General features: G+C 40.7%; 1 protein-coding gene across 1 annotated transcript in view; it reads right to left on the minus strand.

The window, feature by feature from the left end:
* Positions 1-19,165, minus strand: part of frmd5a (FERM domain containing 5a) — a 58,951-nt gene extending 39,786 nt beyond the window's left edge. The window contains exon 1 of the mRNA XM_034085294.1: positions 18,787-19,165. Coding sequence (XP_033941185.1) covers positions 18,787-18,888 — 102 coding nt within the window. The 5' untranslated portion in view covers positions 18,889-19,165. The remainder of the gene's footprint in view (positions 1-18,786) is intronic.
* Between the last annotated feature and the right edge of the window lie 1,039 nt (positions 19,166-20,204).

Raw genomic sequence — 20,204 nt, forward strand, 5'->3', positions numbered from 1 at the left:
AAAATAAATCAATATTTACATGAAATATTTATATACCTGTAAAAAAATAAATGTGGAAAGCTTGCTTTGTGATATAAATGGGTAGCTTTGTGATACATTTGTGATACATCACACATAAAAAGGCTCTCACACTACTGTATAGACAATTACATTGTATTACCTCAATAGCCTACAAGAGTTCTGTGGACCGGCAATCACAAGCCTGCTACCAAAAATGGCGCTAATCCACATACATTATGGGAGGAAGAAGTGATGGAAACCTTTTCAGCAGGGGTTATTTGCTGGCCAAGCAGCTTTTACTGGAATGGAGAGAGTACTTGGTATAGCTGCTTCATCTAATGTTTAATACATCCATAATGTACATCATAGAGCTATGACCTTCTTCAGCAGAAAGCCTGAGGATCTAAAAAATATGTGATGGGATGTGTGTTGTTGTTTGGTAACAGCTGTGTCATTGAACACAACAGTGAAGCTAATTCAAAAACCCCTTCCACTCGACAACTCTAAAACAGTAGGTGTAACCATACGAGAAAGAAAGCAGGTATAATTATAGAGCAGTGGTACTGACATGTTACACACTTGGCATGTTATGCAGCATTTATTAATGTTGTAAGTCCCACATGTGACTGATTATTAATTCAGAATGTGCACCATAAAAAGTTTGCCGTCGTAACGGACAAACAACCCACAAAAGAAAATGGTGCTGACCCTCAACAGCCCTTGTGTTGTGTGCTTTGATTCTGAGACAAGGGTCTTCGCGATAAATCAAATCAAGGTGATGTTTGCGGTGCCTGAAGTGGGCAGTAAAGTATTGACTGCGAATTCTGACCAACTGTCACAGAGTAAACAGGGCCTGACAGCTGGGTGGTAATTGCTCCTCCATTCACAGAAGGGCACAGCCTTGGCAGAGAATCACTTACTTTGCGCCCGCAGTAGAGTTCAAAAGTCAGGCAATATGCTGTTTTCTCTCAAATTAGCAATAACATACTTTGGCTTTAGTCTTGGAAGGAGTAGCCTACATTCAGTTTCATTAATGTAAGATGTAAGTGCATTTTCACTGTCCTAGTTAACCATGGCAATATCTGAATGAAACATCCACAGTATTCCGTAGAAAATACGAGGTGAGGTGACGTGCAACAACATTAACCTTTCTGTTGGTCGCTTGTTAGCAGACCCTTCACGCGATGGCAGAGCGAACAGGTACAGGCAGGACCCATAATGATAGCCCTCTAGTTTAAATCTACTACCCACACATGAACATATGGAAATGGGTTACTATTTAAAAAAATAAATGTATTTAGGAACCTATCCATGTGATTTTTAGTGGGGGTCGACCTCAAAACCTCTATGGGGGTCCAGGGGCATGCCCCCCGGTAAGATTTTATTTTTTATTTTGGAGTTAAATGCATCAATCTGGTGCATTTTGAGGGGAAAATATAGAGACTAGATCTATGGAAACACCTATATTAAACAGAACTGTATACATTTCAATAATCATAAAATCATGGCCATAACCAATAACATACCATTTCCAATATGAAAAAAACACTGAAAGTTGTTTATTAATTTATTTTTGGTTCATTTATAGTTGTGAGTGTGTCTGTGCTCCTGAATCAGCCTCTCCTGTCTCCCTCCTCTCCCCCTGCTCCTCTTTGAGGCAGCAGCAAAGACTAGTTTTCTCTCAACAAGTTTTAAAAGTGTATCTTACCTTTTTTCACCTTAATATGAGTTTACATAACTGGTGACCACACCATTTGAGACCCACTGAGAACTTAGACTAAGTTAACTATCTAAACACTCAGAGAGTCCTTTACCTCACCTGAGCTGAGCTTATCCCGAGCTTGAATGACACAAGTTCAATCAAGGGCTTTGATTTATGATCTGTATGACAGTGGCCATGTCGGCAGGCCACATCATGTGGACAGCCAGTCACCCTGTGTGAGGCAGGCCACTTAACAGGCCAGAAGGAGGCGAGATCAGTGCAAGGGAGCGAGGGATCATTGTCCACAAGTTAATCGATCGCAGATGGCGTCGTGGTCACGGACGAATACAAAAAAAATTAAAAAAAAAAAAAATTATTAAAAAATTATTTAAAAAAAACAAAACGTAAATGGGTCGCGAAATATACTTGGGCGGCCGTTAATATACCTGGGCGGCCCGCCCAAGTATAGTCTATGTGTGGGAAACCCTGAGCTATAACGAAGAATAATGTGAGCTTTATTGTACCTCCGACAGACAGCAGCCCTGACTGTCACCACATCATCACTAAACCAGCAGCCGTTAGTGACTGCTCCCACCAGAGAGAGGGGTAACGGGATGTTCTGAAGGGCACTCCTGGGGTCTTTCCATAATGCTCTGTTGCCAGTCTTCAGTTTGTTGCCCTCATTAATTATAGAGGGAAGTTAATGCCTCGTGTATTTCAGGAAAGCCCAATGGCGTTACGAGTAGGAACTGTGGTCAATGAAGACACTGCAAAACTCAGGAGGGACCAAACTCTTCTCCCTGCTGAATGCCACACTGAGAAGATATTAGCAATAAAGGTAAAGACGCAACACAGATAAACGAAACGCCCGGTAAAAGATTAATCTGAGAATTATTAGCAATTAATATTGCTTTGAAAACGGTTTGATTTCCCAGCCAGAATGTATTGCTAACATTATTACAGCAATCAATGCTTACAACAATTACCATACCATAGAATGAAAGTCCTACTCAGAGAATGAACAAACAAAAGCAAAAAGAGACCCAATAACCAATTCAAACAAAACAAAAAAACAAATGCAGGAAGCAAATAGAGAAACACTGCGGTGTCTTACACGCCTAAGTTGAAACGCAATCGGAATTCCAGAGATAAAGAAAACAGACAGCCAATAGCTTAAATAATATTAGAATATATTATCATTATCATTAATTTACCCGTTTTTTGTGGGGGTTTTATCTGCTTTTGTGCATTGGTGTGAGCCTTCTTTCGAAGAAGGAGGCCACAAGCTATTATTATGCAATGTAGAAAACTGCTTTGGCTCGAAAGGCACTAAATCTGTAGCAGGGTATGAGCAACACAATCCGTCCAAGACGTATCACTGAATCTTCCCTGAGCGTTTTTAAGCGGGGCACCGACAGATCAGATGATGATAGTCACAGAATGGGTTCATGATTCTTTTTGCACTGTGCTTGAGGCACTGTGTGGGCGGAGGTGGGTAGGCCGACTCCTCTGTGGAGTGTATTCTCTGTACCTGCTCTCAGGAATGACTTGCTCTAAAAATAGCTAAGATCAGCACAAACTGGACCACAGCATGATCAGCATCATCAATATAGCCGCAGCCCACAGGATCCACAATTGATCCCTGTATTGAGTGGACTGATCCAAACTTAATTGCATTTCTGTTAGAATAGTTCAAAAGCTTAAAAGCTAAATATTTCGTCTGCTCCGATAGTTTTAGAGAATACTGTGTAAACCGTAACAATTGTTTCATACTGTATGAAACTGAAGTGGTTCCTCCCCTCTTGCACTGTATGTGCAGCCAAAGAGGCCCGGGGCAAGCAATCACTCCTCCCTTACAAATGAGTTTGGAGACTGACGTGCTCGGGAGCTGTGCAAACAGCCCTTTATTCCCGTCAGCCGCACCTGTCTCACACCCTGGGGACAGAGGGGAGCTCCATGAACGCCATTTATTGAGAGGGAAGAACCACAGTTGAATCAATCCCCTCCAGACTGCTATTCTGCTGCCATATGGCACACCTCTGTCCACAGCCAAAACAAAGACACAGAGCTGAGACCAAAGGCAGAAATGATTTCCTAAGGTTGTTCTTTGTCCAGAAATGTGCAAAAGATTATCAGTACTACCACAGCTCATATCGGGTGAAATCAACACATAATGAGACGAATAAAGACATGTTTGTCTACAAATATTACAGATACACGGATCATTTACAAATCCACAATTTGAGGCATGTTTTAATTAATAAATGTATTTTTTTCGCTCATTGTTTTCATTAAAGGTTCAGTCAGACTTTAGAGAGTTATTTTATAATATTAGGATGTGAATGATAAAAAATTTTTTACTGTGAATTAGCTCAACACTAACGAGTTGTACTTACACAAAAATGTTGTACAGACATTCATGGTTCACATCCTCATTAATGCTCGAAATGTGATATTTGGTTTGAGAGACTAATAACAGAACAGCATACAATAGCAACAACTCATCTCTAGTTGTATATAAGAGGCAAGAGTGCATCTGTGGCTCAGAGAATATCAGTACTCTATTCAGTCACAAACACCCCCAGAGAGACAATCACTGTGACAATCACATTCAATTGTAAAATCCTCATGTCACTACTTGGCCTGAAAACCCATTACCTGGAGACAGCGGTGTTGTTCAGAGATAATGCTTTTCCTAATGTTATTTTCCTGTGCTACATGTGGAAATAGTCTCAGGTTACAATTACAATCATAATAGAGAAAACAAAGGAGTTATCCATACCAAATGAACTGAGGAAAGGAAAGGAGAAACCTCCATAACAAGTTGTCTAATATATCTAGACCAGGGGTCTCCAACACGTCGATCGCGAGCTACCGGTAGCTCGCGGGCAGCTTTTCAGTAGCTCCCCGCGCGATTATCGATTATAGCGTATTAACGCTGCTTCTTGATTTTTCGGCCACACAATAAAGTGTTTTTATTTTAGAATTGTTTCTGTCACACGAATATCAAATTGGTCGGTGACGCAGAGATCAAGGAACAGACGTGACAGCGGCACAGCGACACCACACATGGAGCAGTCTGCTTTCTCCAGCAGCACCAGTCAGAACCAACAGCAGAATGACCCGCTCTGAATCAGGCCGCGTCGCTGCGGCTCAGAGACACACAGGGAGGGATTAGTGTTTTTTGAAAAACACTCGTTATCGTCATGTCAGGTTTTTGGTGGATTTAATCAAGTCTTGGATTGCAGAGTATGAATCTCCTCTTGCTATTTTCAGTTGATACATACGCGTGTAAAGTTTGTGAAGGCAGGAGGAAAGCTTCCGCGATCACCGTCTCCTCTCTGTTCCTCCAAGCCCCGCCCCCTCCTGAAAAATAACTACTAATAAGAGTGACAGGCTGACAGTGACCTGATAGAAACTTTATTATTCACTTAATCACTGATTGAGATGATGAAGCTAACTTAATCTCATACATTCATGGGATTCATGTAACAGTAAGACAGAGAATGTAAGTGTGCACCCACATGCAGTATTTTTTTTTATAATGCTGTTGTAAATACTCCTGTTGTCTATGTTCAGACTTCATGTGTGTGATGCCTCATTCAAGACATTCAGTGTCCTTTTTAACAGAAGACCGTTGCCAGAAGCTGCAGCTAGACTGCAGAAGTATTAGTTTTTTGTTTTTGAGGATGGAAAAATGTCACACACAGATATAGGGAGGCTAGACCTATACAACTGATTCATTATGGTTTATAATTTCATGTCAACATGAAGAAGAAGAAAAGATGGCTGCACTGTTCAGTGTCAATCCTGTGGAGATGGAGATGGAGGTTATAAATCTCCAAAATCATGTTCAGCTTAAGTCTCAGCAAAACTCACAACATTTCTAGAGCCTTGTAGACTCAGACAACTATAAGAACATCACCAAGCAGCACTGAACAAGCCTGCTTTATGTGGCTCTAATTGCCTTTGTGAAGCAGCTTTTTCTGACATGAATGACATCTAAATACAGAACAAGACCGACTGATCAACATGTAAATGACTCCATTAGAGTGAACCTAAGTGGGTCCAGCACACCTGTATGGTGGACTCCATGCAGCGCCAGTCATCTCACTAACTGTAAAAAAGAGTGAATGCACTTATTTTACACACGTGCCATAAGATGCTTGCAAGGTGGTTATTAAGGCGATGTATTTACTATGTGGGCCATAATAAGTACTTACTATGTTGTCCATATTAATATGTGAGAAATTGTCATTTTCTTGGACCTTGATGTGAAGTTAAGATTTTAGATAAGCTTTAGGTATTGATTTCACACAAAAGTAGCTTAATTCAACTGATGAGTGCTATGTGAATAAATGTAAGCGATGCGATGCAAGTAGCTCTTTGCCACTTTCATTTTTTCAAAGTAGCTCTCAGGTGGAGAAAGGTTGGAGACCCCTGATCTAGACACACAACCTAATGAACCAGGAATAATGAGAATGTTTCTCCTTAAGTGATTTCTAGCAGCTGGTTAAGGAAGGAAGACACCTGGGTAATACGTTGTCACAGGCTGGGGTTGTCATGGTCATTGAGGCCATCCTGGCTTGTTCCCAGGTTGTCCTTACAGACTGAATAGATGATATAGAAAGACATTCCACAGGACAGATTCAGAGACGTAACATGATGAAGGCAGAAATTACCCATGATTTATTGTTGTAAAGCCATTAGGTGAAAGCTAGACACTAGCCAACTCATTTCCATTGTCAATTTAATAGTTAATGCTAGTTATTTTTTCATTTAATTACTATTTTCTTTCAACTTCCAGAGCCAATCATCCATCTGCATGTTTCCCTGGACAACAGCCGCAAGACTTAACTGTGAAATAAACAGTATAGCCAAGGTCAAATATCATGTAAAATAACAAGTGAACATGTATAACATTAAAAAGATATGTCATTACAAACTGGAAATAACAATATCTTATTTGTTAACACTACTGTTACTGTTTGAGCCTGAACCTGCCGTGGACAGCTGGCTTTGTGTGTGTGGCTTGTTGTGTGTTTCACTGGCCAGCCTCTTTGTCTCCTGTGTGTGTTCCTCTCCTCTCCGGAGACACTCATCTCTCCTGACTGCTGCGCTGACACATACACAAAGGGGAAGGAGACTGATTGCACGCATGAATAGCTGTTAGTGTAATCAGCAGGCCCAGGTACAGCTGGAGCGACGGGAGCCAAGCCTTTATTTGATTCTAAGATGGAATAATAAAACAATGACTGATGCCTAGGAAGTACACTATATGCACACAGACCAATCATACCACAGAAACAATGGCTCTCAAAAAGCAATTCAACCTGTCATCTGTACCTGGTGGAAAACTCCTTCTCTGGAGAAAAATATCCAGCGTGGGTGGAATATTCGATTTTTTAATGAATTAGAATTTCAAAGGGTGTTTTTCAACTCTAAATACCACAAATAACAAATCCGCCTTGTCTCAATGTCTTGTTGCTCCAGTCCTCATGGCTATCTTTAAGCTCCTTTACTCTCTGCCTTTCTCATTTCTGTAAGCGGATTTGTTCCAACTGTGTGCCGTCACACACCTGAGACCGAGGGACAGCGTGCCGTGTATGGTCATTCTTTTGAGCAGAGGGATAAAAGACAGTAAAGGAGAGCAGGAGTGAGACCCGCAGAGAAGAAACAAACCTTGTACTCTCAGTAGAGCCAAAGTGGACCTCTTCACACACTCCTAGCCACATCTGTGTGAAGATGAGAGGATCTTGTGTTTCTCTGAGAGCCAGGCTCTCATTTGAGAGAGAACAGAGGGTTTCCTTAGTGAGCACTTTTAATATGATGCTCACCTTCTTCCTGGTAAACAGCACAAACATGCCGTTACTTTACAGGTGATAACTTTTTTTAATCCGTATTAATAAGCAGTAGAACCATAGACCAGTGTTTCCCATACATTGATTTATTTGTGGCGGCCCGCAATTTTTTTTTTTTGGTGGTCTAATGGATAGTGAGGTGGGCTGATGATCGGAAGGTTGTGAGTTCAAATCCTTCCTGGAACACCACTACTAGTGTGCCCTTGAGTAAGGCACTTAGCCCTCGGTTACTCCAGGGAGAATGTCCCTGTAATTGGTCATTGTAAATCGCTTTGGAATAAGGCGTCTGCTAAATGCCTAAATTGTAAATTGTAAATTATATTTTTGCGAGAATAAATTCCACAGATCCTCAACTCCGGTGTGTTTCACTCATTAACAACGCAACACAGAGCAACAAGAACGTTGTCTACAGTAGCCATGAACTCGCATGTGTTATCTTATTTGAGGGGGGGTGGATGCGTGGACCACCCGAATAGGTTAAGGGGACTTTGGCTTTTCTTGCCTGGGGGGGGGGTGCGGTGCCCCCGTAAATAGAATGTGGGAAACACTGTAGACTGTATATATAAAGTAGAACACATTATAGCAGGTTGAAGTAATTCCAACTACATTTTATAACACTTATAAACATTGTCAAGGGTGTTTTTATTGTTATTGTTTTAATCGTGCACTGGTGTTAAAAACATCAGAATTTGGCACTAAACAGCTTAATGTGCGCCAGCAACACAAGTCCCACATGACATACCAGTTAGAATCAGTGCTTAATTTAGTTCTCTAACTTTAAAGCAGTATGTGTTCAGACACCTGGATTTGTTGCACCACATAAAGTATACTTGTTAAGTATGACACATCGGTTTCCACTAGCACTCACAACTGGGTACTTTTGTGTGCCACAGCAATACAAATAATCCCACTATGTTCCAAACAGAGATTTAAAAACTCAAGTATCAGCAGAGAAATAGTTCATCCCTTGTTTAGACAAGTCCTGCAATCTAAAGCTCTCAGTAGTTTTATATTCTAGTCCAGGAGCGGAAACTTCCATTGTCCTCTCCAGCTTAGGCTGACACGTTGTGCATTCTGAGACTGCTTTATGCAAATCACTACTGCACCAAGCGGTCAATTGAATAACCTCTGAGGGGCTTTTGCTGACATTATGCTTTTTGTTTATAGCCCCTCTCTTGGCAAAATAATATTGTGCGGCAAATCTCAGGACACAAGCCATTTCTTAGATGTCAGCAGCTGGTGCATCGGAAAGTAATCATTATATTACATTAAATATTGGTTAAATCATGGAACTCATGCACCATATTTAGTCAGCTGGTAACATCTCAGCTGGTCTGCATGTTTTTTTTAATGTTTAATTTATATACGGTTTGGTGGAGTTAACTCTACCAGACTCGCTCTTACATTCACTCATTTTACTATGTGAAAATAAGCTGTTACAAAACAGTAATTCTGCTAAACTGCTAAACATAAAGCCTGCAGGAACTGACAGCTCTTCGTTTGCGGATCTTTTTACCTGGGGTGTATATTATTATCCAGCCAGCACAAAGTCATCATTCCAGTCAAATGAATACACTGTGAGTAACGCCTCTATCTTGTGAAGTTAAATCCCAGAGGATCCGGGAACCGAGTTGCCTTATACACATCAACTGAAGCATTAATCCAGTTTATATGTACACAGTCAGTCTTGGAATAAGCCTTTGCATGAACATGTATTTTAGCACAGCTGGAAGACCGAATTAAAATAGTTATTTTACCCTTAAAATCATGAGGATATCCTGAGAAATTATTACAGCAACCTATCTGTTCCTTGAAAAGCAATGACCAAACTGAAAACATTATAGAGGCAAGATACACAGAGCATGCAGAGTGGGTCAATTTGCTGAGAAGGCAGATAACACACGAGACACTTAGGATGGAAATAAGGGAAAGGAAGATGAAGAAGGAAAGGGAGGGATGGCAATCATTAGCTCAGAAAACCCTGCAGTGAGGCAGTGTGCAGCAGAACCACAAGCCTGATGGTACAGACGGAGGGAAAGAGGTTACCCATGGAGCAGTTGAGGGGGGATAAAAGAGAGAAACAGCAGGAGGACAAAGGGGAGAAGGGAGAAATACGCCTCGTAAAAACGACTTTTGTTTCGAAAAGGCTTCCTCGTAGGACATGAGACTGATATGCTGCAATGATGACTGAACTGAGAATTGACTAACAAGTTACCCTCTCTATTCCTCTCTCTATATTAGTACTTTTTTGACTTTCACTGCTCTGTGGTCCAACACAAGAGCGTCACGGCTGTGAGACTGCATCTGATTTCAGCTCATCACCTGTCCCAAGAGTTGATGACACTCATTATTATCAATTTCCATCACAAAGCAAGTATTGTGTTGAAGAGCAGGACCAAGGATTATTCACAAGGAACAACATCATCTCACTGACAGAGATTCAATATATATATATAAGCATGGTCAGTGATTCAACAATTCAATAATAATCCAAATGCACCAACATCTCTCAATTTTCAACCTGCTGTTATTCAACAATGTGACCAAAAAGTGCTGCTCTGTTGTTTTTCACAGTGCGTGTGGCAGTGCGAGCATATGCCTGTGTTTCCTCATTAGTCTGCAGAGACACAGTGCCTTGAAGTCCACACTGAAACAAAGGCTGGATTCTCTCAACAAGCAGAGAGCCCTGTGGCCCAAAGGCAAACAGGACCAGAGCCATCAGGACAAAGTAGAGTCCTGCATTTTTGTTGTTGGCTATGGACAGTAACATAGCAGCACAAATAGAACAAGCACAGTAAATAGTAAACAATCAGAATGGAGTTCAGTTTTCAAATTGCAACGCTGACATTTTTTTGTTGAAATGTTTTCCTAAAACAACACATTCTCTGTCTTCTTTTCTAAATGTGTATGTTAAGATATCAAGGAATTAATGCGGCAGAAAACATATTACAGCTCTATCACAACTGAGTGTTTGAGTGCAAAGTGGCCCAATATCAACCACGGCCGTTATGTTGTCCTGCAACAGCAAATGTTGAGCATTATATAACATGCAATTAAAATTCAGTTTGATACCAAATTGTGTTTACAAACTTTTGAGGTCAGCGTTTGAAGACTGACTCTCATCTGATTTACTCTGGCTTGAGGGGGTGCATCTAGGGATGTCCCGATCACCTTTTTTTGCTCCCGATCCGATTCCGATCATTTGATTTTGACAATCTGCCGATACCGATTTTTCCCGATCCGATCTTTATGCAATGCATTAAGAGAAAAAAAGGTAACAGATAACGGCTGGTCATCCAACGCAATGAATTCAGCTATCTTGGCTGTTATTGTTTGGCCTTTTCACTGTTCTGGGGCAGTTTCTCTTTCCTTTTAAAAGTCTCTGAAAGTGTCGGTTGTTTCAGTGCCGTTACCTGAGTGGCCGCTGTGCACTCGTCGTGTTGTTGTTGGTGTTTGTTTCTCAGGTGGCGTATTAGATTGGTCGTGTTGAACGTAGCTCTGTTCTTTCCACCACGCGGAACCTCTGCCTTGCAAACATTGCATCTGGCTGTTACACTGCCTTCGCTTTCAATTTTATAATACTTCCAAACTCCTGACATTTTCTGTGTCCCGACTCCCGAGTCACCAACTGAACGTAGCCTCTCGTTAGCTTACTGCTATGAGACTGCGCCCACTCTGTTGCTTTGAGAGAAATAAGCCATCAGGTCTGAAAACAAGCCCAAAAGAAGCAAGATATACATGATGTTGTGTAATTTTAAACCAAAACTAAGTCCTCAGGATGACTTTAAGACGTGAACATGGTCATTTTTGTTTTGTAACATTAAATAAAATAATAAAAATATTTTATTAAAAAAAAAAAAATCCCGATCCCCGATTTTTTTCTCCCGCTTCCGATCTTTTGAAAATCACGTGATCGGCTCCGATCCCCGATCACGTGATCGGATCAGGACATCTCTAGGTGCATCCCTCCTGTACATAATAAATGCAGATTAGAAACATTATTATCTGTAACTTATCAAAGCTTAAAAGTCTCAGAAATATACAAAACATGCCTCTGAAGTGTTTGGCTTGAAATTCCAAACAGATCGTGCATTATAGCATCCCATAAACCCCTCTGTTTCAGCCCTGTTTCAAAAGTGTGGATTCTGTGTCTGTAGCTTTAAATGCTAATAAGCTGCAGAAGTGTTTGTTTAAAAAAAAGAAACACACAACGGTGCTTTAGGAGGATATTCAGGTGATAATGGGCAGGTGTTACCTTGATCATTATTGGCTAATGGTTACAAAGTAGCCAAATCTGATCAAAGCTAATTTTCAGACAGGTTTTTAGATAGATGGATCAGGACAAAAAGAGAGAGAGTATTTGTTCCGGATACTTTCCAAATCTCACAGCTCCTTACAATAACTGTGTACCTGTGTACCTGTGTACAATATCTATACCTGGCAGCTAAATTCTAAGAACTGTTACAGGATGTGTATTTTGTAAATTGTGTAACTTTTTATTTGTATTATAACTTTTTTTAACTTGAATACATTTTTATGCATATAACATATGTAACATTAAGCTGAATGTGGCTCTTTTTCTGCTGTAACAACGCACATTTCCCCTCTGACTAATAAAGGTATTCTGATTCTGAAAGTCATTTATGAGTCCAAGTATATCAATAATATCAACAACAAGCTGTGCAACCCGTTTGCATTAATGCAGCTGCTGGCCATCTAAAGTGAACCCGGCCTGATGGTGGAGAAAGATCATCAACAATGCTCTGCTCTTGTCCTCATCTCCTATTAGCAGAGCATTCACCACAGGAAGATATTGATACAAGATTTAATATTCATGCCTCCAGGTTGAGCATAACCTCAGGCCCCTCTGTGTTTCTCTCTGTCATACAATACATCCAAGAGAGCACAAAGGAGGGATCAGCAGACTGCTACCGACAGACTGCTCTCCATCCAGCACTCACACACATGCACTGACACACACACAAAGACACACTGGGGAATATGAGAGGGCCATTTGCTGACACAAACTCAAACAAGCGCTGCAACCACATTTAGTGGGCTCAGCATCTCGATGGGACAATTTGAGAAAAGTGTTTATGTGTGTGAACTTGTTTTTTAATGAGTGCATAGCCAAAGAGACATTTGGCCTCTCGTCTTCAGCTAAGCTGGTTCGTGAATCTCAGTAAGCTAATGCAGGTCAGGCACAGTTTTATTTCCCAGTTATACCCCACTGGAATATAAGGCTGAAGATTAAGGGCAACATCCAAATGCAGCAGCCCTCTGTGACCTTGACACACAGCACCAGCTCTTTCATTAGAAACAAGACGTGATTGATAAAGTATAACTGGCAAGTGGCTTCTCCCTCATCCTAAGTGAGATATTGGAGAGAGCTAATAACTGGGGCTGTCCTGTACTGCTCTGCTGTATGGATAGACGATTCAGTGATGTAATCCTTAATCTCAACCAGCCATGTGCCACAGGTTCAGCCAATCGTGACGTTGGTGCGCGGTGATGCTGGCAAGTGACGTTCTCCTGGAGGTTACTCCTCATGAAACATTAAGACCTAGCACACATTTTAATCATTCATATGAAGCATAGCAACAGTGTGTCAGCCGCTGTGAGCTCAGAGCACACACACCTGCTCACAGACAGAGAAGTATACACTCTTTCAACGCTAGATGACTTATTGTAGACGAGGCGCAGGACACTTCTGAAGGTTCAGACAATGTGAAGTCAGCTAAAAATCTGCAGTCAACAGGGAGCTGAAACTGCAAGAACTTTATATAAAAAAATCATTGCTCTGAGCTGGCTATGTGGATAGATGAAGACTTTGAGTAATGATCTTTTGTCAGATAAGTCTTAGGTCACTTTGTTGTTTGACTTTAATTAGATACAAATACTGAACACAAGAAAGTCACTGTATACAAGAACAGTGACAAATGTAAGAGCAGCTCGTACACGTAAACCCAAGTATCAACAAATGTTCAAGGAACCAACATGTGAACAGAACTACTTGCTTTGCTTTGTCAATAAAATATTTTATTGATGTTCTTGTGTTATCAGTTCTACCCCTTAATAAACGGATTATGGAGAAAAACCTAAAGTAACATTCAGCATTAAAATTCTGGTCATATTTGCAACTTTTTGGGGGATTCTTTGACCACATGTGACTTTTTTAGTTAATGAAAGTGATTTTTAAGAAAATCCTGCTTATACTTCTTTAAAAAACGATAACAAAATATATAGTTTTGGTTTATTAGAAGGAAAGAACAGGTAAAACTAGAGAATGCAATTCCTGAAGAAATTGCTAGTGGGAATGCTTTATGCTGAAAAGCTGACGCTAAACTGCTATGCTGAAATGTAATGTGTAAGAAGCAAGTGAATAATTTAGACTGAAATTATACATGAACACTGGCGGCTTGAATGTGTGATGAGAGAAGAAAAGGAAGTAAAAAGGCTTGGAAAACCAGCAGAATATTTTAACTGCAAACTTTTGAACTAACTTGATGGCGAATTATCTGTCGCCATGCCAACGGCATTTGATGACATCCCATAATACACTTAGATGCGTTGATGGCTGCATTGTTACCAAACCTGTGAAGTTTTGAGAGGAGAGCATTTTCATTGTTCTGAATGAGAGATAAACCGCTTACATGTGAACGTTTTGTTGAAGAACCGTAACAGATATCGGTGACATTTCAAAGCGTGAAGCATGTCAAGGAACCTGAGCATCTGAAGTGTACTTTTTGTGTACTTTCGGGTTAATAATGTGGCCTTTTTGGCAGATTAACTAAAGGTGTGCGGCTGCTGTGGTGGGGAAAGATGAGGCTGAACTTACAATGGGGTTTAATGGAGAAATGTTGAAAGTTGTTGTCACTTCATGACCTCAAGAGGCATTTTGTTTAATTATTTTTGCTTAATTTCTTCTTTTTTTTCAAGCTACAAGATGTTTGTCTCAGGAATGTAGGGTTTGGGAATTATGGCAGGTTTAAAAGAAAATATGAAGGCAAAATTAAATCTATCCTCCACTCTAGCTGTGACATCACGCACTCTAAAATCTGAAGAAGGCCTCTTTACCAAGGTCTGAACAATGTTTAATATCTCTAAAAGTATGAATCAGATTTAAAAGTTGTGTTACACGAATAATGTCAGAAAGATGTGTAACATTTTAAAGTTGGAATGAGGTTTCTGAGTGAAAGTATGAAGGAGCAGTTAGCAGTTGAAGTTGCATGAAGATTGTTCAAGTCTGAAGAGTTTCTCCATTGACTTCCATGTTAAAAATGTGATGAATTATGGGATGTATCTCTGGAATTATGAAAGTTATGAATAATAAAAGTAATAGCCATCGATTCCCGACCGAGCTGAACATTTTGATGTTTGAACGGAGTTTCTGCAATGTGGAATGTGGGAGAAGAAGAGGTGCAAAATAACCCGGCGGAATAATAAAGAATTTTGTGCGTAGCATAACAGATAGTTGGAATGCTGTATCAGCATTCCCACTAAATAAGTAACAATATTGATGTCTCTGTTACATTCAATTACCCATTTAGCCATGAGAGTGAGGCAGCATGCACAATATCAGGACCCTGAAACTGAGCTAGCCTAATGGCATGCAGCCGTCATTAATTATATGATGTACACCTGTGCTCTACTGTGACACTTCAAGTGTTTCTTTGAAAAAGGGCTAATCGCATCAACGTTTGATATTGTTTCTATGCTAATGTCTCATAGAATGACAGTTAGCCTTAAATGCAATTTTCCAACCCATCCAACGATAATGACATCACAGGAGGTACAAGACTGAATGTGTGTCAGGGAAACAATGGGACTGTCCCAATAAGATGGTCCTGGTGGGTGTGGGCATGGCAGCAGTCACCTCACCACCATTGTCCTCCAATGGCATTCAGGAAATAAATTACCTCCCTGTATGCGCTAATGGCTGAGTGCTTGTCGGGACTTTTAGGAAGGGAATCGTGACTAGAGTTACTACATTTTGTTAGGGTAACTGTGGAGTCACCGTAGCAACAACTGAGACCCTGGCATCATGCTTCAGAGTAAAGCACCCCTAAACACACAGACAAACATACACCCACACACACACAGAGGTCCCCTCCCCCCCTCACTCTCCTCACCAAGACCTCAGGAGAACTTGTTCAGAGCGGATTTCGGTCACAGCAGGAGAGCAAGGGTAAAGATTTCTATGCCTACTCTCTATCTTTTAGTACAGACTTCAGAAACCATCTCCATTTTTGTTTACATGTTACCCTGACCTGAAAGCTGGTGGTTGTGTTATTAGCAAAGCAGTTATTAGTAAACCGCAGGTTTCACAGGGTGTGCGCTATAGTTAACTCTGCATCTGGAATAGAGTGGGCAATATCACTATGCTGCCAGCAATTCAATAAATATTTTATTAATTAGAAGCAAAATGACAAAAGACTGCAGGTTTTCAGAATGTGTAACAGATTCGCTCTAGCGAAGGAGAAAATAAGTACGATCTATGCGATACCACAAAACACTTTTTCTTTGTAAGCATTTGAAGAAATTATTATCAGTAAAAGCACAGGAAAATTGTCAGAAACAAGAAGCCTAAACATAGCCTACTGTTTCTTTTACTTTTCACAAATCTGAACAATGCTTTCAGGGATAAACAATTGTTTCCCTTTGTCTGTCATTCTCACTCTCTTTTTGCCGAATCTCCCCACGCAAAACTCACAAAATCTATTCAACGGTTTTACTGTTACAACAGGCATGCAGACACTTTAAGAAAAAAGATGCAGAAGAAAATATTGGGAAGTGACCGTGTAAGAGTGGCATATTTGGAGCTTCTTTTAAAATGCACAATCTGGAAGACTTTAAAGGTAAACTGGGGATAAGGGATAAACAAACTGCATTTAGAGGTCTCAGACTCATAAATATTGCATCTGAAGGAACTAAATTAGAATAGTGTTTGAGTTTTGCTTCAGCAGCAGACCTTCAAACACAGTGTATGTTGAGTGGGTGACTGTACTTGGTCTTTTCTTTAATCATCTATATAGGTTTTTTTATTTTCATATGGTTTGACTGTTTTTTCAGACATGGCACATACATACTGTAAGGCCCTGTGAAGACTGACTCTCTGTTGCAACATTGCATTAAAATCAGAGAGCAGGAGAGGCCTCAGGGCAGCAGAGGATTTCAGGCGCTTCCATCAACCTGTGACTAGATGAGAGCTTAATCTACAGGGCTGTGTAATGATGAGTGCTCACTTTTTTCTCCTCCAAACAGAGTGGAAAGATCCATAATTCATTAAGGCAAAACATAAGTTGATGCATTACAGCTGCCACTGCTTAAAAAGATGGACACATTTTCTGCCCTCCTTTTAAAAAGTGGTTTATTCTTAGCTGTGGTAGATGCTTATTTTGTGTTGCTAATTTTGGAAGATTTTTGCTGAGGGTAGCTTAATGGAACTACTGTAAATACCATAAGGATGTCATTGTATAGGTGGATACCTGGTTTAATGTCAGAAGAAATTAGGAGGCTGATGTAGGTGAGGAGACAACCTGGATTTGGGGCAATTAAATATTAAGGTCTAGCGGGAATACATTTACAGCAAACTGGAAAAGGATAAGAAGGTGGCAGAGAGAAACAGACAGAAAAACATGGTGGAATAAGACACTGAGAAATATATGACCTAGTTTTGCCTCTTTTTTTTGACTTCCTCAGTTTAGGTACTGTTGTTTTTTTTGGTTATGGCAAGCGAGAAGCCTGGAGGGCAGGAAGAGCAAAGTTTGAAGTAAACGAGGAATAGACTCCAGCAGTGTGGTTATTCGGGTGCATTAGCCTGATCCCTCCCACAGACAGGTTAGACAGGTGATAGTCAGGATGCCAGACAGTCAAAGCAGAGCATTCTCCTCTTTCACTCCACTCTCTTTCCTCCTCCCTGCTGACGTCAGCCCCCCAGAGCACACGACTCTGCTGCACACACACCTGCTGGCTTCTCAGTCCATCTGGCCCAGATCCATCTCTGGCTCAGCTCTACGAGCACAAACACAGGTCTGTTTACAACCTGGGCACACAGTCACAGCCCTACAGTAAATGCAGTATCTATTTCATGCTCGCTGCTGAGAGAAAATAGGAATGCCTGCAGTATGGCCTGCTGCTGATAACACTACTGTATATCATAGTGACAACAATTGTGCATGTCTTATTAATGTTTAATTGTTTCACATTGCAGGTTAAATGTTTCCTTGGTGTGTCGTGGAGCGGCTTTAATGCCTCTACATGTTGCTGACTAGTAGGAGAATTCTCCAAGGATTTCCTTACACCCCCACTACAACTGTACAGGATCCACAAAGGGAACGAGTTTGTATTGTAATTGATGTGACAGGCCCTCTCACCTACTTGTTATGAAATCAGCAAGAACGTAAAACTGCACAATCATCAAAGCAATGCTTGTAGTGGTGAGACAAAAAGGCAAAGAGAGAGAGATTTTTTATATCAGGGCCTAGTTCTGTTTTCATCTCCACAAGCAACATGAAACAACTGACAATATACTGTGGTAAATAATAATATGAAATATATATATATATATATATATATATATGCATACAAGCAAACATAGGAATACTGCTTAACTAAATGAGAACTGAAATGGCATATTTGAGCTATGCTTCAACCAGTTTAGATCAGTTTAGATCAGTCAAAAATAAATTAACTTAGTAGGCATGTCCTCCAGAGGAGCAACACAATACCCTGTTTGCAATATTGATGTCAGAGGTTCAAGGCAAACTACATGAGCAACAACACTAAATGATGATAATTAATACCAACAAGCAATAATCCAGCAAGCAACACTACCTCAAGCAAGGAGACACACTGACACATAGCAAAAAAGAATCCCTTCCAGTTTGAATTTCAGAGTGTAATGTGCTTTAGACACCCCATCAACCTCTGCTGGAGGGGAACTGCTATGTCTGTCCTACAAAGCTTCCTGAAATAAGCCCTGCCACTAAATTCACATAGTAGGTCACGTGAATGAGAAAACAATACGCAAGTCCTGTGTTATTTGAAACGAGAGAAATTGTGGTGTGTATTGTCTCTTGTTCGACACTAGCAGCGGGACATGAAGGGCACTTGCTGTCCCTCTGCTCAAACACTCGCGTTTCCGTCTGCCAAGTCAGACACAAATGCATCGCTATTCCGTGCTCTGCGGAGTGGAAACACTGTGGTCGACAGGTGACTAACCTGAATGGTGCACGTATATTCCGTATCATCCAGCAGTCTCACGGTGCAGCTGTATTCCCGCTCAAGATTCCTGATGCTGCCACTCTTGAATCGGCTCAACATCTTCTCGGAGAATCGCTGCTGCTCTGTGTCTAGGACCAGAACAATACAACTCAACAGAAGCGTGCCAGCCCAGTGAATGTCACACTGACCACAATCCCCGGTCCCCTAAACGACCAGCAGCCGGCGAGGCGTGCACCATTGTTGTTCCGTTAAGTTTTCGTGCTGTGGGCCCGTGTTAAAAAGAGCAGAATCCAAGGATGCCCGCATCCAGATCCAGCAGGGTAGCTCTGTTGTGTGTCTGCTGTGGAGCCGAGGAGGATTATCTCTCACCATTCACCGCGGCCACTTGAGCAGGCGGGCGGGTCCCAATGAAAACTGACGTCAAAGTGAACCAACGGGGGTGTGTGATGTTTTTTCTCTGCACTTTAATATATTCGTTCTTACTCCGCAATTTGTCCAGAAAATATTAAAAGTGGCTTCTGTTGGTTAAATATCAACTAGAGATTTAAATTAAAAATATAAAGTCATATTTTTTTTTTTTTGCTAAATGTTTATTGACAGCAGGTGCCTTACAGTTTCACACACCTATTATGATAACATGCTTGCTATCGAAAGATGTTTGTGATTCATTATGGATGTGACTAAGCTTTAATACCATTTATCAGATGAGGTAAATCTTCTGAAGCTATAGCCTACCATATGACAAATCTGTAGCAATGTGTCCTGAGGGGTGAGTTTACTGAGAGAGAGAGAGAGAGAGAGAGAGAGAGAGAGAGAGAGAAAATCATCCAAAATGCAATGAAAGTGGTGGTCAGCAATGATTATGTTCAAATGTCTACTGTGAAGGATATCATAAAGCCGTAATGCAATCGAATGTAAAACAAAGAAGTTATGATTGATGAAAGTAGTAAATCGGTCAGATTTGACCCGAAGACAACAGGAGGGTTAATGTATTCTACTGTCACCTGCAGGCCAGTCATAGTTAGTGCGTTTCAAGTAGACAGTGCAACTACTGTTTGTATGGTGCATAGTGTACTACTGTGGCATGTTAATGGTTTGGGTGATACATGTAAGGTGATAGGGAATTTTCGCTATAATTATAAGCATTTTAATATTTCTACTATTCAATTTCGACCTACTTCTCACAGCAGAGTTGACCACATTTTTATCAGGAAACCGTTATTTTCTTTCATATGTGTGCACTACAGCTTACCATGTTTACCACATTACATTACATTACATTTAGCTGACGCTTTTATCCAAAGCGACTTACAATAAGTGCATTCGACCAGGAAGACACAACCTTGAAGAAAACAGAATCATATAAGTACATCAGGTTTTATAGAGCCAAACATTTCAAGTGCTACTCAACTGGC

The sequence above is a fragment of the Pseudochaenichthys georgianus genome, chromosome 6 (genome assembly GCF_902827115.2).
Source record: "Pseudochaenichthys georgianus chromosome 6, fPseGeo1.2, whole genome shotgun sequence".
NCBI classification, from domain to species: domain Eukaryota; kingdom Metazoa; phylum Chordata; class Actinopteri; order Perciformes; family Channichthyidae; genus Pseudochaenichthys; species Pseudochaenichthys georgianus.